This window comes from Microchirus variegatus (assembly GCF_963457635.1).
Source record: "Microchirus variegatus genome assembly, chromosome: 11".
In the NCBI taxonomy this organism is placed as follows: Eukaryota; Metazoa; Chordata; class Actinopteri; order Pleuronectiformes; family Soleidae; genus Microchirus; species Microchirus variegatus.
In genome coordinates this window covers 8,113,301-8,138,386 of record NC_139812.1, presented here as the reverse complement: position 1 = coordinate 8,138,386, position 25,086 = coordinate 8,113,301, and the positions used below count along the sequence as shown (strand labels likewise).

The window sequence follows — 25,086 nt, the reverse complement described above, 5'->3', positions numbered from 1 at the left end:
AATATCAAACCTGTTAAAATATATAGTGTAATTGTAATGATGGAGGACACAAAGAAGGTAAGAGTGTGCTAACTTTTTTAGCTTTAGCTAAAGGGGAGAGGGTGGATCGCTTCGATCAAAGTGTATTTGCAAGTACCCTCAATTTACAAGTACCCTGATACTCTGCCATATAGCAGAGCTATTGTTTGGAAACCTTACAGAATTTTGTTTAAAGGGCCCATATTATGCAAAATCAACTTTTTAATCATTTTAATACTTATATTTGGGACTCTGGATGCCATACTAGTCCCCAAAATGTGAAAAACCAGGACGCAGTCATGTTTTAGTGGTTCCCCTTAGTGTAAGTATAGGAGATAAAACACGCGATGTTTAAACCTCCCACCGAGTGACAACAGAGTGCGCATTTCACCGCGAATGTTGCCACCCCACCAGGGAGTGTACTTCAGAGCTCCACCGTAGCTCCTCCTTGTCCCTATGAAATACGAGAGTGCAGGCGAGGGAGGAAGAGCCATGTCAACATGGCGGGACAAGTGTGCTGTTCATGGCTGCAGTGTGGAGCACAGTGTCAGACAACTGACCGTGGGGAGACTGCAGTGGAACTAACTGTAAGTATTCTTTAAAAAATGCATGCTTAGTTTGTCATTGTTCGCCTAACGCGAGCAATGAAAGTGTATGCCGTGTCAGTGCAGTAGGCTCACCAAACTATAAGATTATTATTTAGCAGCAGAAAGTGCATGAGAATAATTGAACACCTTGAGGAACAGACACAGTAGTTAGGCCTGAGATAATGATGTGATGCCAGCACCCCAAACCTCTTATTAACCTTCCATCTTCTTATGGGGTGAGTTTTCATTAATGTCGTAATCTGCGTTATGTTAGTGTTCATTTGAAGTCACAGGGATTAAAAAATGTTTTGTCTTTTAATAATCCACTGTGCGTTTCAGAATGTTATGTGGCTGCATTGTTATTCACTAGCCCTAGGGCCGGCACAAACAAGTATGGGGCCCGAAGCTGAAGATGATTTGTTGATTTGTACCTCAATATTATAGCTGTGTTATTTACTCCAAACTCAGTGTCACACCACTTTGTGTGGTGATACTGGACTTAAACGGAAAAAAAAATGTATAATGATAATGCTGATGTGCTTGAATAATGTGTGAATGATACAGCTTTGTGTATGAAGTATTGACTGTGATGCTAATGATTTAGCAACTAGCTGAGAATTGGCACATCATCAGCGAACTGAGTAACAGACTGATCCATCCACACTACACCACAGAGTGACTTAAATGTTTTTCATTATATTTGTCATAAGTCATTTCTCATTTGCAGTGATGGGAATAACGGCATTATAAATAACGTTAGTAACGCCGTTTCTTTTTTCAGTAACGAGTTATCTAATTGATTACTCTTCTCATTATTATAAAGCTGTTACTGCCAAAAAACATGTCACGTTACTTTATTGAAGGCAGTTGTTTTACATCAGACCTCTGAGCCGAGCGACAGAGAAATGTCTTGTTCCTCCTTGTCCTTGGTGAGGGTTGGGGCATGAGACAATTGCAAAAGTGAGTAAAATTCTATGGTAAGCCAATCAGAGGTGAAGTTGGGCGGGTGCTTAGACTGCTTACTCACGCTGTGCGCAGCAAAGGTTCGCAGTAGAAACAGGAATGGCGAGCCCTGCGGCTAACAATGCGGCGAAGAGATAATGCACCGAAGATGACGCTAGGTGCGAAGAGCAACTTTTGCTCAAGTCTGCCATGGATCCTGACAGCGTGAAAAAATCCACGATCACCAATGGGTTTGGAAAGGCTGGACTGCTGCGTGATGAAGAGAACTGCACACGCACAAATGACAGCGAGAGCGCCAACGAAAGAGAGACTGTTTCTGACAAAGTCATTCTGACGCTGTTCAAATCTGACATTGAAGAAGTTTTAATTTTAGTGTGGAGGAGGAAGATGAAGATAGATGACTAAGGGCCCACGGTTGGTGTAGTGGTTAGCACCCTCGCCTTTGCAGCAAGAAAACATCCTGCAAGAAAGTTCCTGGGTTCAAACCCTGGTTGGAGCAAGGACCTTTCTGCGTTTTGCATGTTCTCCCCGTGTGTGCGTGGCTTTTCTCCGGCTTCCTCCCACAGTTCGAAAAAACTACTTAGTAGTAAAGTACTTACATTACGTAAAAACATACGTACCGTATGTCGACTGTTTATTCTTTCTAATTTACACTAAAGAGTAAATCTATTTATTGATTTTTGGTATATTGCTTAACAAGCATAATTTACTTTTGCTTAGTTGTGGCCTGTTGAGGTGCAATAAATAAGTTCAAAAGGTCCAAAACATATATTATTATTTTTTATCAATCCACTCCACAAGCATAGTAATTATAATTTCTTCAATAATCCATCACATTTTATTGGATGGATAGTCTCACTTTCCCAAAGCAACGTTAAAAGAGTTCAGATGTGTGCACTGTAGATTTCTGCTTGAATTGTATTGAGTGTCCATTTCATTATAGTATTCAGATTTATCATAAATATTTGAACACTCACACAAGTTCCGTCAAAGAGGGGAAGGATGGTGTCCGAATTATTTGACACATGAGTATTTAAAAATTACTTGAAATAGTTACTTTCCAATGTACCTAGTTACCTTTAGAATTTGTAACGCAGTAACTACTTTAGCTACTTTCTGGGAGAAGTAACTGGTACTGGACCTAGTTACTTTTTTAGAGTAACTTGCCCAACACTGCTCATTTGTTATTTGTCAGAGCTGTGTCATTCAGACATGATTCAAGCACATGAGCACGTTTGCGCCGGCCCTAGAGCTAGTGAATAACAATGCAGCCACATAACGTTCTGAAACGCACAGTTGATTATTAAATGACAAAATTGCCTACACTAGCACCAACATTTTATAAAATGGTCATGGAAATTAAGGAAAGTGTCATTCTTCCCCCACACAAACACAGCACATATCTGTCTCCACCTCAAACCAGAGAAAGACCCCTCACTCCCATCCAGCTATCGTCCAATCTCACTCATAAATGCAGATCTTAAAATCATCTGCAAAGCCCTAGCAAGGAGATTGGAAAAAATCACCCCCTTCAAAATTCACCCAGATCAGACAGGATTCGTTAAAGATAGACATTCAACTACTAATACACACAGATTAGTAAATATTATAGACTACTGCACAATCAATAAACTTAAAGCAACAGTGGTCTCACTAGATGCAGAAAAAGCATTTGACAAAGTAAACTGGGAATTCCTTCTTGTTACAATGCAACAATTTGGATTCAGAGAAAACCTTATTTCCTGGATCAAAATCCTGTACAGTTCACCTAGCACCTCTGTCCGGACAAATGATCAAACTTCTCCAAGTTTCACCCTCCAGAGGGGCATCAGACAAGGTTGTCCACTCTCTGTCACTGTTTGCCATCTTTATTGAACCACTTGCAGCAGCAATTTGTGCAAACAAAAATATTAAAGGTATTCAAACAACAAAAATACATCACAAAATAAGCCTCGATGCTGATGATGTATTACTTTTCCTTCTAAACTCACAAAGCTCTCTTGTCGAAACCATTTAACTTATTTATACATTTTCGCCATCAGATAACTCAATAAACTGGAAAAAATCAATTATCCTACCTATCAATTACAGCTTCAAACCATCACCATCCAGTCCTCTGAAGTCAGGAAACATAAGATATCTGGGTATAAAAGCATAAATATAAATACTTCCCTGTCAGCCTGGTGGGAATTTATTAAACTCATTGGGTCCTCACATGTCCCATGTAAATTTAACCGAATCTGGAACAATCCAGACATCCTGCGGAATAAAACAACAAGGCAAGAAAAAGGAATAAGACACCTAGAACAAATTATCCAAGATAACAAATTCATACCATTTCAGAATTTAGTAGAACAATATGGCATCAACAGCAACACGTCTTTTGAATATATACAAATTCAATCTGTACTCCAGGCGAGGTTTAAAACTAGTAAATCAGACCTAGAATTACCTCCAATGATCAAACAACTTTTAAAACTTATGTATCCCAAAATGGTGTCTAAAATATATACACTATTAATAGATAACGATAGCACAATTTCTCTACCAACCGCAAAATGGGAGGCATACCTATCTATCAGCCGAGACGAAAATTTCTGGCTACAAATATCATCTAATACATTCAAAATGATAAAAAATCCAGGCCTACAACTAATACAATCCAAAATACTACACAGGACAAAGGATGTTCAGAATGGGGCTCTCACAATCAAATACCTGTTCAAACTGCAACGAGAACAAAGCAGATAGCTACATGCATGCTATATGGCTCGTCAATCACTTCATTAGCGAGTCAAAAGGACATAAATGCATATGACGCACTTCTCTAATCAGAACGATCTAATGTCGCTCTGTAATGATCAATCAGACCGGGATTTATCCCCAAAGCATGCTGGAAAGTGTAGTTCTTCATTAGAAGTGGTTTCGTTCCGGTGGAAAAAATTTGTTTTGATAAACAGTAAAGGTAAGACGACATCTCTGCTTGTATTTCTTGAAAGTCAGTTGTTGTTTTGCTCTTATTTTGGGGCTGGATCCGTGAATCTTGGTCGTAGAGTGATAAAAATGGTACCTCTGGAATCTGTAGATTCTCCGCTGTCCAGACGACACGTGTTTTTTTTGTTTACATAATCACGCTGGCTCTCCCGTGCCGCTTTTCAATGTGTGCGCTGTGATGGTTTTTTTCCGCTCCTGCTGTTTGATTAATCGGTGTTTTAACTGTGTTTCGTGAACATAAGAATGATTTATATGAGCTTCTAGCTGAGTTTCTGACCTTTCTGTGGGTATGCAGCATGTATGTGTTTGTTAAAGTTAGATATGGTTTTATGACGCTTTTGTAGCTGCGTCTGACGCTGCCCCCGATCTCGGGGGCAACCGTGAAGAAGAGGTTAACAGTGACAGTGTCTAGGTATGTAACATTAAATAATTAAAGTAATACAAAACAGACAGAACATACTTCACAGAACACAACACAAAACAACATTAGACAATTAAAGTAATACAGAACAGACAGGACATACTTCAAAGAACCGAGCATAAACAACATTTGACTGGCATTCATCTGTATAATGGGTATGGTTTCTAGTAATCGTTAACAACCATATCAAGAGAGGGTATCCAGGTTTACAACAGCTATATCAGTTCAGATTTATCTTATAGTGTAGTGGGGTGCGTGTGTGTGGGTGTGTGTGAGAGAGAGAGAGCCCGAGGACCTCCAGAGCAAGGCGGTCCCTCGCACGCCCACCACCATGCCCCTCCCAGAGATAGAGGACGCACAAGCCCGCCCCCGGGTGCAGCAGGGGTACCGCAGCGCACAGCCCCCGCCTCACAGCATAGCAGACCAACCAGGCAAGGCACCGTCACCCACCTGCTCTAGATATAGAGATATAGTCAATTAATGGGGCCCAGGTTAAATCAAAGTCAGCCGATTGATATTTGTTAGAAGCAGACATTCTCTCCATGGAAATGTGGTCTAATGTTAGATTTCTGAATTGGCTTAGACTTAAATGTTTCTTATTTATCCAATTCAGGAGGATAGTTTTCTTGGCGATGCTTAGGGTAGTGATCAGTATGTGTGACTTATTCGTGTCTATATGTATTTGATTTAAATCACCCAATATGCATAGTGCTGGAGAAGGTGGTATGGTGCAACGAAAACATGCTGAGAGGTCCTCACATACCCTACACCAGAAGTTATACACAGGTGTGTATAGCGTGCATTTGGAGACCGGGGTCTGATTCTACCGATTTAGAGGTTTAAAACGAGCTGTCAATCACCCTAATTGACCAAGGTAAGCCAGAGCTATGGCGCTGCGTAACTGAAGGTGCTGCAGAGCCACAGAGTTGTTATTACGCACCGCACAGGGAGCATCGATTTACGGCGAGTTATTATACTTTTTTTTTTTTTTCAAAACAAGTTCTTTTTAGATCTGTCGTGACATGTAGATAAAATTAAATTGGTTTTTAATAATTTGGTACCTAAGAAATCTCAAATGGCACAGATGGTGCCAAGCTGAGCCAAAAGTGAGAACACCCAGACATCTCTTTACTAAAACCACTGTAATTTCACTCTGCTTTATTTCAGCAGCATCAGACTTTGCACAGCTCATGTCCACATGTTACACGACCTCCATGTGTTTTTAAGCTCCTACTACATATGTTAAAGGTGATATTTGCTTTAAAATGCAATATTTTTTTAGGCGGGAGTAAAAAAATCATTCAGTTATGCTGTGTTCCAAGTGCATTTACTCTGACACAGTGGCATCTACAGTGAAACTTACACCTCTGGTGGAATCTCACAAGTGTTATCTTTATTTTGATACCAAGATAATCCACATAGAGCTTGTAACGCATAGGTTTAACTCTATTTAGATTGGGCATGTCATTTTCGAGCAGGGACTCCAAAAGGAGGGTCAGGGAAGAAGAGATTAATGTTGTCTGCGCATCTCTCTCTCTCTTTCTCTCTCCCCCCCCAAGTATCAGAGACTTGCCTTGCGCACAGCAAATCTGCTTAACACCACAGGTCATGCAGTCAACCATACTACATGTCCCAGGTACTGGTCAGGACAGGTTAAAAAAAAAAAAATATATATATATAAAAAGACAGAATGTGTTTTAATCCCTGTATGTGACTTCGAATGAACACTAACGTTAGGTAGATAAATGACGTTAATGAAAATTCACCCCATTAAAAGATACAAGGTTAATAATAGGTTTGGGGTGATGGCATCACGTCATTATCTCAGGCGTAACTACTGTGTCTGTTCCTCAAGGTGTCCAGTTATTCTCATGTCCGTATCCTTTCTGCCACTAAATAATCCATCTCTTTGGTGCAAAGATGAAGTCTGCTAATGTTTATGCTAACACGTTAGCATAAATATTGCTAGCTTAAAAAGCTAATGAGTCCACTCATAGCAGAAGTGAGATCTGTGTCTGTTTCTGCCTTTGTTAAGAAGTACTGCCACAATTTAGTCGATAATCGAAAATCCCTCATTTTGAATGAAAATAAAAGAATCACGCTTTACTCGTTTTGCGCTGGGCCAACTTGTGCACTCTTTTGCTGTGGTGGGCCACATATTTGGTGGACACTGTCTCTCCATCAAAGCAGATGGTACCATCTTCAGAGAGGAGTTTCCCTCATGAACTGCAGGCTAAGATGTTGTCGAAGCTTAGCTTGCAGCTGACACGATCAAGTGAAACGGTAAGAAACCTTATATGTGCGCATTCCCGAATGCTAAGGGTTACTATGAATAGGCACTTATGATGACAGCCTGCATTTCAAGCATGTCGTTTCTGCCAAGAAAACCTCAAGCTCGAGGCTGCTCTATTCAGAGTGAATAAGAAGCATTTCTTATTATAAACATTTTTAACTCAATTAAGCTGTGTTCTCTGACATTTTCAGTGTCTTAAATGTTAAAATATTCTGGTTTCTTTGCTCCATATAACAAAGAAATACAAACTTTGAAACTGTCAAGTGATAGAGCAATACATGTTTTTGTGCTACAAGAGTAAAAAATGGATGGATTACAGACAGTAAAACCCATACTCAACTTCCCTTTATCTATTTTTTTCCCTTGCAACTTCTTCCTCTCTTGGGTTGGCCACTTCGGATGATCTGCATATTTGATTTACCAGAGCTTCTACGCTGGACTCGCTTTCTGATGCAATGGGGGTGTGCCATGCTCAAGGCTAGCCCAGCGCTTGACCTGACAGGAAGTCAAACCTACAACCCTCCAATTACAAACCCAACTCACTTCCATTTGGCCATGGGCTGTCCTTGACAAACTATTTTTTTATATATAAATGTAAATGCACCAGATAGCATGACCCAGCAGTCATGCTATCTGTGCTTTACTGTATTTGTACCTGCATGGGGTTGATCTTCAGCGACCGCTCAAAGCAGTCAGTGCACTGCTGGAACTCCTTGTTGTAGAGGTACAGAATGGCTTTGGAACGCATGGCTCTGGCGCTGCATTTGCCTGACAGATCCCATGCACGGTCATAGTACTGATGGTCCCTCAAGATGTCTCCCAGTAGGCAATACAGACTGGGCGTCTCCTTCTTCTCCAACTCCCTGCGTACGATCTCCTCTGCCTAACAGAACAAAAAAGAGGATAAACTAATGAGATGGAGTGAGACTGAACACGAAGACAGACAAAATTGTGAGAGAAAGAAAAAAGAAAGAAAATGAGGCGCAAACACCACAGAGATTATTGAGGAACAAAGGCAGACAATATTTGATTAGAAGTAAATTGTCAGCTAATGTGCATATTTCCACATGTTGCATTTCATTACTCGCCCTAATACTCCAGATTCTTCCTGGATGAGCTGAGACTCACACTGTTATGAGGTTGATATAATGAACCGATTGTTCTCCCTTTCAAATATCTTCATATTGATTTGGTTTCATATATCTATATTGACAAGTGTTTCAGTCTAACCACTGAAAGGTTGAGGTCCTCTGAGGCCTGAGTTTCATCGACTTCCTTTGCTGATCCCCTCACTGGGAGCTGGAATTTGCCCGACCTGGGAAACTAATACCCCATTGTTCTTGTATAATAGACACAACAACTTTAAACAGGATATGACAGAATTGAAAGTTCTGACTACGTGTAAATGGAACTTTTAATTTCAGAGGTCATGGGGTGTTCTTTACACAGAAACACAGCTGAACTTGGATTTCCAATTCAGAAACATGTACATACCATGAGATAGGATTCTAAGATGAATGCCTCTATACTAACACTGCTAATTTTACCATCAATGGCAGTTCTGTATTTATTTCACAGTAATGCAGTTGTAAACAATGTACCATTTCAATTTATATCCATAAACATGTTGCAATGCTGCTTGTGTACAAAAAAAATACCATGTAGAGCGTTGTTATTCACTGGTATTGCTAACAGCAGCTAACTGTGGCAAGCCTGAAATACGTTTGCATTTACGACTTCTCAACTGGAACATGGTGAACTTAGGGGTGAAATCACTCCCAATTCCAAGTTCCAATGTACAGTAAATGGAACGCAGCAATATGGTACTTGTCCCACTATTAAAGTGAACCTAGAGTGGTCCTGTTGCACATATATGTTAGTTATGGAGGTCTACTTACATACATTATCATGTTTTTATGGTCAAAAACCTCCTAGTTGCTGTAAACGAGCCGATTGAAATCCTATTTTCTGACGCTGTCCCTGAGTCGCGTTATTTCAGAGTGAACTCTCACCCACAGAAGACAGAGTCTTGTGATTGGCCAGTACTATACAGCACACCCACTCTCAGAAGTGCAGCTCCCCCCTCTGGAACGGTGGATGCACTGCTCCTCATTATCAAAACATTGTTTTAACAGTGTTTAAAAATAGCTTTGTCACGACTCCCCGCTGCAGTCCCTTTTATGACTTTGACCCGGAGTCAGACCCAGAGTCAGAAGACACCGTCGCTCGTGAAACACCGCCACAACAGACGTTATTCTTCTTCTGCGGTTCAATGTACGCAACTGGATGAGCCCGGACTAGTGCCCGGAGCAGGAGGATCTGCTGCGCGTTTTATTCTACCATAGACGCCGGGAAAGCGGATACGTCAATTCAGGCCTTAATGGGTTAATAGATCAACATAAGTATATTATTAATAGATATTGGATGTTCCAAATAAAAACCAATATAAATTGGATTGTTTGAACCCAGGCCGAGTTGTTGTTTTTCCACTATGGACAAAATCGATCGCAAACCTATTTGTTCCTGAACACAGCTTTAAGTTTATGTGGACAGTTTGGGGGACATAAAAAAAGCAAAACAAAGTATGAAGCCACATGTCCTGACAATTAATAATATATACATGCACAATGAAACTTAAATCGGGACAGCATTCCTCACAGATATCTGGCAGTCTGTTTGTGTGTGTGTGATATTTACCTTGCCATGTTGGCCCAGCCTCTCATAGCAGATAACTGCATCCTCCCACAGCTCCAGCTTCTCATACATGAGCAGAGCTGAGCTGGTGCAGCCGAGGTCCATCAGCAGACTGGCCAATTGTTTCTGCAGAGGAAGACACACAGCAGCCATGATGAGCTAAAAGCTCATATAAACCATTCTTATGTTCACGAAACGCAGTTAAAACACAGATGGATCAAACAGCAGGAGCGTGAAAAACCGTCACAGCACACTCATTGAAAAGCGGCACCGGAGCGTCAGCGTGATTATGTAAACAAAAAAACATGTGTCGACGATAATCTACAGATTCCAGTGGTACCATTTTTATCACTCTACGACCAAGATTCACGGATCCAGCCCCAAAATAAGAGCAAAACAACAACTGACTTTCAAGAAATACAAGCAGAGATGTCGTCTTACCTTTACTGTTTATCAAAACAAGTTATTTCCACCGGAACAAAACCACTTCTAATGAAGAACTACACTTTCCAGCATGCTTTGGGAACAAATCCCGGTCTGATTGATAATTACAGAGCGACATTAGATCGTTCTGATTAGAGAAGGGCGAATGTCCGCACAAATGCGTCATATGCATTTATGTCCTTTTGACTCGCTAATGAAGTTATTCACACGCATTTGGAGATGGCACTGCATAACTGAAGACGCTGCAGAGTCACAGAGTTGTTATTACACACCGCACAGGGAGCATCGATTTACAGCGTGTTATGATAGTTTTTTCTGTTGTTTTTAGTTCTTTTTAGACCAATAGTGACATGTAAATATAACTGAATGGGTTTTAATAATTTGGAACCTAAGAAATCTCAAATGGCACAGATGGCACCAAACTGTGTCAAAAGAGAGAACACCTAGATATCTCTTTACTAAAACCTCTGTAATTTCACTCTGCTTCACTTCAGCAGCATCAGACTTGTCCACCCAGCTCATGTCCACGTTGTTACATGACCTCTATGTGTTTTTAAGCTCCTACTGCATATTTTAAAGGTGATATTTGCTTTAAAATGCAATCTTTTTTTAGGCGAGAGAAAAAATCCTTCGGTTATGCTGTGTTCTATGTACATTTTAGTCTGAAACAGTGGCATCTACAGTGAAACTTACACCTCTGGTGGAATCTCACAGGTGTTATCTTTATTTTGATACCATGATAATCCACATAGAGCTTGTAACTGCAGAGGTTTACTCTATTTAGTTTGGGCATGTCATTTTCGAGCAGGGACTCTAAAGAGAGGGTCAGGGAAGAAGTGGTTAAGCTTGATGGCCTTAACAGTGTAGTCATACAAGGATAACCAGAGCTTCTCACATATTGACTATTGTAGGCAAGAGTAGCTGGAGAGAGCAGAACAATGAAAAGGAAAGCAAAAAGTGGGGATATTGAACGTTTTTTGTTAATAAGAAAAGTGTACAGCAGGAAGAGAAGGGGGGGAAATGAAGGAAAAGGTAGTCAACTGGAGAGACCAGGAGGATCAGAGCAGGAGAAGGCCACAAAAGGAGATGAACAAATAAGTTAAGGAGAAGAGGATGAGAGGGATGAAGTGGAGTAGACTGCTGCAGATTCAGAAAGTGGGATAGAGGCAGGGAGTGACCACCAGGCAGAAGAAGATGACAGGGAGCCTGAGGGTCCTCAGCCTACTACAATTCCCCCTGGACCACATGGTATGTTTTGATTCTCCTTCCATATAAATTGCAGTACAGTAGCATCACATATCATTTAATAGGGTTTGCTATTAAAAGATTTACAAATGTGTCTTATTGTACCAGTTATAATGATCAAACGCAAGGTAAAACTAATGCTGTGATAGAGAAAAAACTGTATAACTGCATTAGATGATTCTATTTGTCATTCTCCTCTATCTTTTTTCATATAAATCAAAATGCAAAGGTGATTCAGCAGTGCAGTCTGATTTAAAGACGTTCCCAAGGACACAACATGGAGCAGCAAAAACCCATAGGGAGTCTAAAGATACAGCTTACTGCTTTATATTCAGACATTTTGCATTATCAAAAACAAGTGCATTCACATCAGAAAAAGGATATTCAAACTGGAAGAAGGCCACTTCCAAAGACAGTGGGTTAAGTGTACATGCATGCCAAATCAGGGCCAGCTGCAAGTCAACCCCGCACAAGACCAGGAGCCTCATTTATAAACGTTGCATACGCACAAAAGAAGGCGTACGCCACTCTCTACGCAAACCGTGGGATTTATAAAAAGAGAACTTGACGGGAAAATGTGCGGTCCTCCACGCCAACTCTGACCCATGCGTACGCACAAACCTGGGGTAAGGCGAAACTGCGCCACTGATGGCAGAAGAAAGAAACGGGAGAAATGTGTGAAACTGATTGTGTAAAATAAATTATAAGTTATATAACCTCTCATATATGAACAGTTTATTTGCAAGAAATGGATAAAAACAATTACATTTCTACAACAAACAAACAAACAAACTCCCTGGAGTGCACACGTGAAACACATGATTTAGGACAATAGTAAGACAACAGTAGGGCAAATTATGTATTCACTGATATCAGGGTAATTCTAACACGTGTAGCAGATACCTAAGGCAGGTATATTAAGGCAGGTACTCACAATGCGTCATGGCGCACAATGGCTGCTTTGGCACTGTTAGAGGATGTGTCAAACGGAAGGATACGGAGGGAGCGGAACTTCCGAGACCAGCAAGATCCACTGGCCAACAGTGATGAGTGGCTGATGAGCCGTTTCCGACTCCCACGAGCTGTCCTCTTGGATCTGTGTGCGGCACTGGGCCCAGCCTTAGAGAGGAGCACCCGCAGAAACCACGCCGTGCCAGTCCCGCTCCAAGTGCTCACAACACTCGGGTTTCTGGCGACAGGTGTTGTGCCAATGTAGGTATCCCCGACAGAAAGTGTCCCTCCTGGCCGTGGCCGCGGAGGCGGAGAAACAGTGGTGCGCTTGCTTTCACCCAAGTAAATTAAAAATAAAAATTGCATTGTTTAATGATGTATTTTATGTATACTTCACATACTAGTCTATAACCTCTGGTATTATGAACAGCTTTCTTCTATTCTAGCCAAAAATATGGGGGGATACACATTATGGCAGACAGGTAGTCTGAAATAATGTGTTTCCCCCATATCTTTGCCAGAGGTTATAGAGTAGTATGTGAAGTATACATAAAATAAATCATTAAACAATGCAATTGTTTTAATTTACTTGGGTGAAAGCAAGCGCACCACTGTTTCTCCGCCTCCGGCAACACTTTCTGTCGGGGATACCTACATTGGCGCGACAACTGCATGGGTGTCCCCCTAAACCTCTGTCACCTCTCCACTCAGGAGGGATTACCCGATAATCCCTGCCTGTTTTTCATCCATCGGGGTGAGCTCCGGTTGGCCTGTTCCTCGCCCGTGGCACAGACGCTCTGCCTGTGTGACGCCAGGCGCTTTTTGGCGTCTACTTTAATGTCTGACCACTTTTTTTTCACCTCGGTCACACTCAGACCTTCTGAGGAAACAGCATTGACATTATCCGCCACATGCTGCCACTCTAGAACATCAAACAATAAAGCCTTCCTCTTCTCCACCTCCCCGACCAGCTCGCCGCCCACCATCACCCTTCCCAGGAGTCATGGCAAGCCATGGCTAGGTCCCCCGGGGCTCCCCCCGACAGACCGCCAGCCGACCCAACCACCCCCCGCAGACGCCATCGCCACAGAGCTCCACAGCCGCCCCCCAGCCCAAACCGCTGACCCCAGCCCAGCCGGGAGGCGGGCGGGACACAGGTACCCGGGAGGTCCCCCACACCCATCCCCTATCCCCCCCCACCAGGATGTGGTGTGGTGTGTATGTATGTGTATGGGGGATGTTGGTATCTAGTATGCATTAAAAATTTTGGGGGAGGATGAGGCGACAACACCCCGCTGCTTGCTGACAGAGGGCTTGTCGATATGCCCCACCCCACCCCCAAGCCCTAGTGTCTAATATGCCATAAAATATTGGGGGAGAGCGGAGACTCCGGAGGGGAAGATGGGGGATAGACCCACTACTTGGTGGGCCCGCCCCCAACCCCCCCGATGGTCTTCCCGTATCTCCCCCAATGCCCTAGTTGTGTGCGTGAGAGTGATATACCAGATCCGGTGGGGGAGCATGGAGGGCGACGCCGCAGCTCTCCACGGGCACCACCAGCGTGGCAGGATCAGGTCCGCTCACGCTCCAACAGAGGGGGAGGCCACCAGTGAGCGCCACACCCCGGATGCCAGTAGGACCCGTAGCCAGATCAGCATGGCATCCGCCATTACAGTCCAGGCCCCCGCCCTATCCACCGCTTGGGGACAGCCCAGGCCGGGCCAGGCCCCGCCCCTCCAGTCCCCGGGGCCCCCCATGCCAGGAAGCCCACCCACCTCTACCGCTATTCCCGCCCAGGGGAAAAGAGACGCGCCGGTCCACCCCAGGGCACCGCCGGGGCGCCACAGCGAGCACCCCCCCCCCCACCACCTCACTGGGGAGCGACTCTAGGTAGCGGGGCCAAGCCCACCCCCAGGTACCCAGCGGGCCCCAGAATACAGAGGCCCAGGGCCCCCCCCACCCACGACACAGGGCAGCCCAGCCCACACCCGCAGGGGGGGGGGACAGCCACCCAGAGACGGCCGGAAAGCGGGGCCACCAGACACCAGAAGCCACCAAACAGCCCCAGCACCCTGGACCCCCGGCCCCCACCCCAGGAGGCCGGCCAGCAGAGACGCCAGCCCCCCACTGCCCTAAGTAATATAGTTAATTAAAGGTGCCCATGTAGAATTGAAGTCGGCCGACTGTTTTTTAATTGAGGCAGACATTCTCTCCATAGAGATGTGGTCAAGCAGAAGATTTCTATATTGGCTTGTACTTATTTTTTGTTTGTTTTCCCAGTTTATAAGGATTGTTTTCTTGGTGATGCTTAGGCTAGTAATTAGCATGCGTTTTTTCCCTGTTTCTATATTTATTTGACTTAAATCTCCCAGTATACACAGTGCAGGAGTAGGTGGTATAGTGTGATCTAGGCATGCTGATAGGTCCTCACATATCTTATACCAGAATGTATGTACAGGTGTGCACATCCATATAGCATGCATGTAATTATCTGCTTTGTCTTCATTACAGTTTAAGCAGGTGTTTGATTGTAAATACCCCATTCTGAACATTCTTTGTCCTGTGTAGTGTATTCTGTGTAGAACTTTGTATTGTATGAGTTGTAAGTCTGGGGTTTTAATAATTTTGAACATGTTACCTGATATTTGTCTCCAAAAAGTTTCGTCTGGGCTGATGCCTAGGTCTGTTTCCCATTTTTTAGTTGGTAAGGAGATTATTGTGTCATTCTCTGTCAGTAGAGCATATGTTTTTGATAATCTTCTGGGAGATGTGAGGTTTAGAAATTGGTTTATTATTGGAGGTAGTTCTAGTTCCCATTTACTAGTTCTAAACCTTGTCTGGATTACAGATTTAATTTGCAGGTACTCGAGAAACTTACTACTGTGGAGGTTATATTGCTCCACCAGGTTCTGGAATGGGATGAATGTATTATGTTTGAGTATTTGTTCCAGGTACCTTATTCCGTTTTCGTGCCATGTTGAGAAGTTTAACATTACTTTATTACGCAGGATGTCAGGATTGTTCCAGATTGGGGTAAGTTTACAGGGTATATGTGAGGACCTAGTGATTTTAATAAATTCCCACCAGGCTGAGAGGGAGGTACTATAGTTATGGTTTTAAAACATTGGTGCTGTTTAATGGTTGTACTGATGAAAGGTAGATCACAGATTTGGATATCTTTGCAGAATGTTTTTTCTATGTCTAACCATTGATTGTCCAGTGGGTCAAGGTAGGTTTTATCCATTTTTGGACATACTGTAGTTTATTAGCCAGGAAGTAATTATGAAAGTTTGGAAGTTCTAATCCTCCACAGGTTTTTACTTTTTGAATGGTTTTTAGACTGATGCGTGCTGGTTTATTTTTCCACAGGAATTTTGTGGTAGCTGAATCTAATGATTTAAACCAGGTTGGTGAGGGTTTGGTGGGGATCATAGAAAAGAGGTAATTAATTTTTGGTAAGATCATCATTTTTATAGTGGCAACTCTACCCATAAGTGATATGGGTAGAGGGGTCCAGCGTTGGAGGTCCTTTTCAATTGCTTTAAGTAGAGGTGTATAATTTAGTTGAGTCAGGTCTGAGATCCTAGAGGATAAACTAATTCCCAGGTATTTAATGTTGCCTGATTTCAAGGGAGTCGGTAAAGATGTTTTGAAGTCGGAGTTGATCGGTAGAATAGTTGATTTTGTCCAATTAATTGAGTAATCTGAAACTGCTGAGAATTTATTGATGAGTGAGATAGTACCAGAGAGAGTGTTTTGTGAGTTTTGAAGGAAGAGTAATACATCATCTGCATATAGGCTTATCTTGTGGTGCAGATTTTCTGTTTGAATACCTTTGATATTTCCATTTTCTCGAATTGCGGCTGCAAGCGGTTCTATAAATATGGCAAACAGTGAAGGGGGGAGTGGACAACCTTGTCTGGTGCCCCTCTGGAGCTTGAAGCTCGGAGATGTTTGAGCGACCACAAAATTCTACTTCAGACTTGAACACTGGGTAGGTCTATCAGGTGCCGTCTTAAATTGGATTCACTCGCTTTTACTAGACAGGAGCTTATTTGTGGCTGTTTTGTACACGAGGAATGTAAAAAGTATGACCTGTAGTGACCTAAGATCAAGGGACCATTTGCTATTGTTTTACCACAGTTGGCGACACAATGGTTGAGTCGTAAAACACCTCATCTCCCCCTTTCCCTATGGGCGATCTTCCTGATTTCCCCCTCTTCCTGTGGGAGGGGGATCTTCTTTTGTCCTACTTTATCAGTGGGGGGTTGTGAAGTCAGATTGAGAACATGTGTACCCACAGATAACTACAGTGATTTTCCATTATTCTGAGAGTCTTCACTGGTAACGGGACCTGCATTTTTGCTCTGTGGATTCTCCTCTTGTACAAGATTAAATCCCTTGTTTGATTCCTGAGCTGGCTCCAACTTCCTTCCTTTTAACTAAATTATTTTGACAGTGGCCATTGGAAACTTTGTGTCAACACAGAAAACCGTCACGTGATTGCCATTGCTGTTCAACCTATATATGTAGCCTGCCACAGCTTAAGTGTGCACAAGTTGGGCCCGCACAAAACAAGTAAAAACAGAAAAAAAAAACATTTTTCAAAATTAGGGATTAGATTTTTTTTCAAAATTGTGTAAATTGAAGTTTGAAAGGCGTTACTACATGCTTCTAATCACAGTATTGTGTGTCTTAAAACCATAAACTTTATATTTGAATTAGGGTTGTTTGACCACGTTAGCAGACTTCATCGTCGCAAAAACAACAATCAGATGGATTATTTAGCGGCCAAAAGAGAGATGATGACATGACGCCAGCACCCCAGACCTCTTATTAACCGTCTGTCTTCTTATGGGGTGAGTTTTCATTAACGTCATTAATCTACATAACATGTTCATTCGAGGAGAGTGTCGTGAGCGATGAGCGAGTAGGACGCACTCACCTGCGGCTCTCGCAGATTTAAGTTAAAACTCCATTTCAACAAAACCATACGAACGAAACTTTGGGGGATCAATTAATTAACAGTTTGAGAATCTCTAGCAAAAATGTCCCGTCAGAAAATGCAGAGAAAACCTAATCCGAAACTTGATCTGGACGAGGAGACGGGCCAGCATGAAGCCTCGGGCTCGACTACGGAGACGAGAGCCGGCGAGAGCGTCCAGCAGGCGGATAGCAACGACGTGCTAAAGGCCGTAACATCACTCCACTCAGAGCTAGCACTTGTGAAGTCGGACATCTGCAACAAGATCGAGGCGGAGATTTCAGAGGTAACTACCACCTTGAGAGGGGAGATAGCTGTGCTGAAAACCGAAAATAACGCAGCAATACAAGCGCTTAATTCCCAAATGGGTGCACAAAGCCAAGCTTTGAAGGAGCTAGCAAACGCTGCTAACGACACTTCAGATACAATGCAAGAGTTGGAGGACAAAGTTAAGAGACTGTCTGGGCAAGTTGAATCACTGTCAGAAAAATGTCTGGATCTGGAAGGCCGCTCGAAACGACAGAATTTGAGAGTGGCCGGAATTAAAGAGGGGAGTGAAAAATTTCGGGTCATCAGAGTGAGGTGATGGTGAGGACCCCACTATAACACCGGTCCAGACGTCATACACATTTCATTCCCTGAAACAAACTGAAACGGGGAATTCAACAGGTGACCAGAAGTCACGGTATTTGTTGGCGTTTTGTTTACAGTTCAAGCTTCAATCAATGTTATTAATGTTAGTGTGTTATAAGATATTCCTTTTATATACGGTTTAATAAGCTAAGACATGCAACATCTCTCTTGATGAGCCAACGACTGGGTCAGAACCTCTCCCCATTTCATGTGATGCTGTTCGTGTGTATATGTATGTGTGGGTATGCCTGTATATGTATATATATATATATGTGTGTATATATGAATAATTCTTCATATTCATAAGCACATGAACTGATGGCTTCAGGAGAGGAACTAAATACTGTGTCCTAAGGTTCTTCTAAGGTTTTTCTGATCATTTGAATATGAATATTCCCCGTTGGAATCAATATAGCCAAAGTTTAATAAGGTTTTTGGTTGTTTATATAACTGCAGAGCTACACAGTTAGGAGTAGGAGGGTAATGATCAAGAACAGTTTTTCTTGTAGGTTGACCCGTGGGGAGACAGGCTTTTTTTTTTGTTTGTTTTTGTCTGGGGTTCTCTTTACGGTGCATATCGGGTCAAGGGCAGGGTGGGTAAAAGTGCTGCTTGGGTCAAAATACATTGAAATAGAGATGTCACATCAGGGATCACAGCTGGAGCAGATGTGTCGTCATGACTACACATACTGACATGGTAGGGGGAGACATGAGAACGGGGGGTGATCTAACGTTTTGCTCGTGGAATGTAAATGGAATTAATGAACCAGTAAAGCGAGGGTAGGTACTATCTCAACTGAGGCAGATCCAAGCGGATGTTATTTTTTTTACAAGAGACATCTGAAAAATGAAGCACACAATAAAATTAGAGCCAGATGGATAAGTCAAGTATACCATTCCAAATTTACAGCCAAAGCAAGGGGAGTAGCCATAATAATTAGTAAAAATATTCCCTTTCTACACAAATCTATAATAGCTGACAAAGATGGGAGATATATTATGGTTGCAGGAGAGATACACTCCATACCAATCACATTACTGAATGTATATGGACCAAATTGGGATGACCCAGAATTTTTTATTAAGACCTTTAGTCTGATCCCAGATATTTCAAGCACAAATCTCATTATCGGTGGGGATTTTAATCTGGTTTTAGATACCTATTTGGACAGATCATCCAATCAGAGGTCACCCCAATCTAATGCTTCCAATTTTTTGAATTCATTTATTAGAAATACCAATTTGGTGGATGTGTGGAGAATTTTGAATGCAACTGGTAGAGAGTATTCGTTTCATTCTCGAGCTCATAATGTGTACTCCAGAATTGATTTTTTTCTGCTAGACAGCAAACTGCTATTTGGGGTAAATAATGTTAAATACCACAACATAATAATTTCAGACCACTGTCCGGTCTCTGTATCACTGAAGCTGCTTGAGCTGAGGAGAAATTTTAGATCCTGGAGGCTTGATCCACAATTGCTAACAAGAAAACAATTCTGTGAATATTTGGAGATATTGGAAATATTTTTTGAAGCAAATGATAAAGATGACATCTCCCCAGTTCTTTTATGGGAGTCTTTCAAAGCCTATATAAGAGGATGCATTATTTCATATCAGTCCTCACAAAAGAAACGCAACAATCAAAAGCAGACAGATCTAGAGAGGCAGATACAAAATTTAGATGCAGAAAATGCCGCCCAGCTTTCTGCAGAGAAATACAATAAAATCTCAGCCCTAAAATATCAGCTCAATAAACTTCTCTCGGAAAAAACTTTCTAAAGCCTTTAATTTCACTAAACAGATTTTTTTTGAATTTGGGAATAAACCTCACAAACTGTTGGCGAGACAACTGCGGAAAGGGAAAGTGATAGGGCTATTCATAAGATAAGATCAGGCACTGACACGCCTATCACTTCGCACAATGATATTAATAATGCATTTCGCCACTATTATGAAGTTCTATACAGCTCCCAGGCACATGCACCTGAGGCTATGAAACAGTTCCTAAATGCATGTCAATTACCAACACTGTCGGAGAATTCCTTAGGAATAGAAATTACAGAAGGAGACATAAGGAAAACGATCAATTCCCTGAACAATGGCAAATGCCCGGGACCAGACGGATTATGTAACGAGTTTTATAAAAAATTTGGCAATACAACAGCTTCATTTCTTCTCAGGATGTATAAGAAGTCCTTGTAGGATGGCAAATTACCAGCAACACTCAATGAGGCTACAATAACGCTTATTCCGAAGAAGGGGAAGGACTTAGAGCAGGTGGGCTCATATAGACCAGTGTCCTTGTTAAACTCTGATTTGAAAATCTTGGCTAAAACTCTGGCTTCAAGACTCAATCCTCTTGTAACTAAATAGATACATCCGGATCAGACCGGTTTTATCCCAGGCAGACACCTATTTCATAATGTTAGACGCCTACTTAATATTCTGTACTCCCCCAGACGACCAACGGAAGATCTGTTCATTCTGAGTTTAGATGCGGAAAAGGCTTTTGATTGTGTAGAATTCCCATATTTATATGCGGTATTAGGAAAGTTTGGGCTTGGAACAAGATTTATCTCGTGGATAAAATTGCTTTACTCCAATCCTAGTGCCAGAGTTCTCACTAATCAGACAATGTCAGGGACAATCAGCCTACATAGAGGCACTAGACAGGGGTGCCCTCTCAGCCCCGTGTTGTTTGCACTGGCACTCGAACCCTTAGCGGTGACCATTCGTGCAAATAAGGAGATCCGTGGTTATGATACAGATTACACCTCAAATAAAATATCGCTGTGTGCGGACGACATTTTGACCTTTATCACAGAGCCACAAACTTCAATGCCTCTTTTACTGGAGACAATTGATCTATTTAGCTCGTTTTCCAGATACAAAGTGAACTGGGCAAAAAGTGAGCTGATGCCAGTGCGATGTAGTGACCTTGGTGCACTAGAACGAACCCCATTCAGATTGGCATGGGAGAAGTTTACATATTTGGGGTTAGAAATTACAAAGAAATATAATAAACTATTTGACGCTAACTATATGACTATATTAAAAAAGTTTAAAAACAAATTTGAGTTCTGGAAAACCCTCCCTATTTCCCTGATAGGTAGAGTAAATGCAATTAAAATGGTCTGTCTCCCTCAGTTACTGTACCTCTTTCAAAACTTACCCATCTTCCTTAGTAAAACCTACTTTAAAAAACTAGACTCTATAACTCTTTCATTTATCTGGAATGATAAAACGCATAGGATCAGAAAGGGGCACCTGTGCAAGAGTAAAACAAATGGTGGGTTGGCCCTCCCAGATTTTGTGAGGTACTATTGGGCAGCAAATATTCAGTGCATCTCCTACTGGCTGGATGAGACAGCTGTGCTCGCCAGCTGGCTGGACATGGAACGAGAGGATTGTGTTCCCTTTTCGATTGGTGCTATTGTGATGTCTCCCATCCGCCTTAAAAAAATCACATTATCGCTATAACCCTGTAATACACAGCACTATTCAGATCTGGAGACAAATATAAAGGCAACTCAAACTCAGGAAGCTATCCTTCACACTCCCAATATCAGCAAACCCATCATTCACTCCTTCTATAATAGATGGAGGCTTCGATAGGTGGAAAGAGCTTGGACTGCACAGTGTGGGAGATCTGTATGTTAAGGGCTCATTGTGTCATTTCAACGACTACAAGAGAAATATGGTCTGTCAAAAAGCGAATTTTTTAGATACCTCCAAGTTAGACATTTTATAAGGACGCACCTGGATCATTTTGAAAACGCCACCCCTGACAAACTAGACAGGTGTCTCAGAGACTGTTCAATGGAGAGGAATGCAATTTCAGTTATATACAATTTACTTCAGGAGTTAGACCCGGTGGACATGGAACACATAAAGGAAGGTTGGGTATGGGAATAGCGGAGGATGTATGGAAGGAAAGTTTGAGTTATGTCAACACTTGCTCCCTGAATGCTAGACACTGTTTGATCCAGTTTAAAACTCTGCATAGGCTGCATTACTCAAGAGTAAAATTACATAGATTAGATTAGATAGACATTACATATCGCCCATCTGTGAAAAATGTAATCAAACGGAGGCAAACCTACTTCACAGTTATATACTATGCCCCAAATTAGAGAGTTTCTGGACAGCAGTGTTTTCTTTTCTCTCAAAGGTCTTCAAGACTACATTAAGGCCAGATCCACTCTTGGTCATACTAGGGACATCAGAGAGCACTAGGAACCTGCAGAATATGCAACGTCGCCTTCTATCCTACGGTCTCCTTTGTGGGAAAAAACTAGTTCTCCTCCATTGGAAAAAGAAGGAGGCACCAACTTTTAAAGCATGGTTGACTGCACTGACTGATACCTTACATCTGGAAAGGATTCGTTATTCTCTTGGTGACAGATTGAAGGACTTTGAGAGGATGTGGCACCCAATTATTTCTTTTTTGAAACAGGATGCATCATGAACCTGAGTAGCACTTGGTGGGTGGGACGGGGTGGGACAGGGAGGGACTTATTCACTTTACTTTATTTTAATTATTAATTTTTGTATTTTTTTTTTATTTTCTCTCCCAGCTTTATTTTTCATTTAGTCACATACTTGTGACATCTTTTTGTTGCTTTTGTTACAAAAAATTAGGCATTGTATAAACCGAGATGGTTGTATTTTTGATATACTGTCTGCTTCACAATAAAAATACTTGAAATAACATGTTCATTCGATGTCACATACAGGGATTAAAACACATTTTGCCTTTTAATCATGCACTGTGCGTTTCAGAATGCTATGAAGCTGCATTGTTATTCACTAGCTCCATTTCATTTTTATGAAACAACAAAAAAAATGATGGAAATATGACCACATGAGTGTGATGCCAAGAAATTATAACAGAATAAGACGTGTACATGTGTACATGTATGAAAGGTGCTATGTATAAACATAAATTTACAAATTAAGTTAATATGAATATATATCTTTTTTAAGTTATTTCATTTCAAATCTTAAGCGGTTATTATGTCCCTTTTTTATGTATTGTATATGTATTGTTCTGTGTAGCAGTGTAGCTCACAAAATAGTATATGTGCTCCAGAGAGGTGTGGTTTCACTGACAGCATATACCAGGAGGGGGTTTTGCTATGTAAATGTGATGCGTCTGTCTCTTGACTCCCAGAAGGTGTAAATCTTTGAGGCTAAACTTCTCCCTAAAGCAGTTTAAGGAGTGTTGTAATGTCAGATGGCCTAAAATACTCACATTAACACACAGCACACCAAATGGTGCTCATAAAGTACACGGCTATAAAAATAGTATACATCTGTATTTTTTTTTTTTTTTTTTAGGTTTTAGACTAACATCTCATCTTTCCATCCATATCAAATATTAATACATATTATTTTTTTATTTTTAACCTTTAAATTGCCAGGTTTGCCAGGTCATGATGCACCTTATTTTAAGATCTAAAAAACACAAAAAATTAATTATTTTCAATAAAATTCATGCAAACTGGATGTTTTTCGTTTGGATAATTGCAGCCTGGTATATGTGAAAGATTAGCATAATTTTTTTTTTTTTTTCATTATTATTTTTTTTGTTATGTCAGATTGTCTCATAAAATCATGTTAACACACCCAGAGCACCAAATGGTGCTCATAAAGTACACAGCTATAAAAAAAATTATACATTTATATTTTTGATTTTTTTTTTTTTTTAGGTTTTAGACTAACATCTCTTCTTTCCATACATATCAAATATTAATATATTTTTTATATTTTTAACCCTTAAATTGCCAGGTTTAGTCATGATGCACCTCATTTTATGATCTAAAAAAACACAAAAAATGAATTATTTTCAATATCTTTTTGAAAATAAAATATATATTTTGTTGTTGTACAGCGACCTTTTGTGTCTTGAAAGGCGCCTTAAATATATTGCATTATTATAATTATTATTATTATTATTAATATTATTCATGCAAACTGGATTTTTTTTGTTTGGATTATTGCAAAAAAAATTGCTTTATTATTTTATAATGTTAGATTTCATAAAATATTCAGTTAACACACCTAAAGCACCAACATGTGCTCATACAAATACAAGCTATACAAATTGTGTACATATGTATTTTTGTTTTTTTTATTTTCTTATTTCTTAGACCAACATTAGACCTCATTATAGATACCAAATAAAAAAAAAATATTTATATTTTTTGTGCTGTAATGAAGAACTTCCATCCATAGTATCCTCTCCTATGCAGAGGTTATAATCAGAATGATCCGTTGCTGATCTCCGGCTCCCGGTGTTTGTTGCTGAGCAGGAGGACATTTTTTCCTACTGGAGTGTAGGACAGCAGGGTGTGAGTAAATGGAGAGATGGAGGAGCCTCTGGAGCTGTGGGGTAAGCTCTGGTCAGTTTTTACGCATTGTGCCAAAGATGGTGATCTTTCATCACAGCAGCTCCTCTGCCAGCCCAAATGAGGAAAATAAATGATCAATAGTCACAATCACCCTCCCAGCCCCTCCGTCATGTCCAACACGACCCTCTCTGTCCTTGGTTTCGTTTCTGCAGCACACCAGCTGGCCAATAGATGCCAACAGAAGGAGTCCAAACTAAGCCCGCACAGTGGTGGTTATCGAGGTCCTTCCACTCGGGCACTGTCCTTCTCCCATGCAGTTTGGTTCATTCCATGATAAGTTTTGTGATCTCCGTGGTGAAAAATAAATAAAAAGTGTCAATCAGCTCACTAACAATGGCCACGGCATAGCGGGGAGGTTCTGGAGTTAGTCCTGAGTCTGGAGGCTTGAACTGGAGCGTCAGGGTGTTTGTGGGTGCCCAGATCGTTCCGTTTTTGGATTTCCATAA

General features: G+C 41.4%; 1 protein-coding gene across 1 annotated transcript in view; it reads right to left on the bottom strand.

The window, feature by feature from the left end:
- The window catches only part of ttc27 (tetratricopeptide repeat domain 27), a 182,623-nt gene that overhangs the window by 63,499 nt on the left and 94,038 nt on the right, over nucleotides 1–25,086 (bottom strand). Inside the window, exons 12-13 of the mRNA XM_083898147.1 lie at nucleotides 9,974–10,096; nucleotides 7,932–8,159 (exon numbers count right to left, since the gene is read on the bottom strand). Of these exons, the coding sequence (XP_083754273.1) occupies nucleotides 7,932–8,159; nucleotides 9,974–10,096 (351 nt within the window). The remainder of the gene's footprint in view (nucleotides 1–7,931; nucleotides 8,160–9,973; nucleotides 10,097–25,086) is intronic.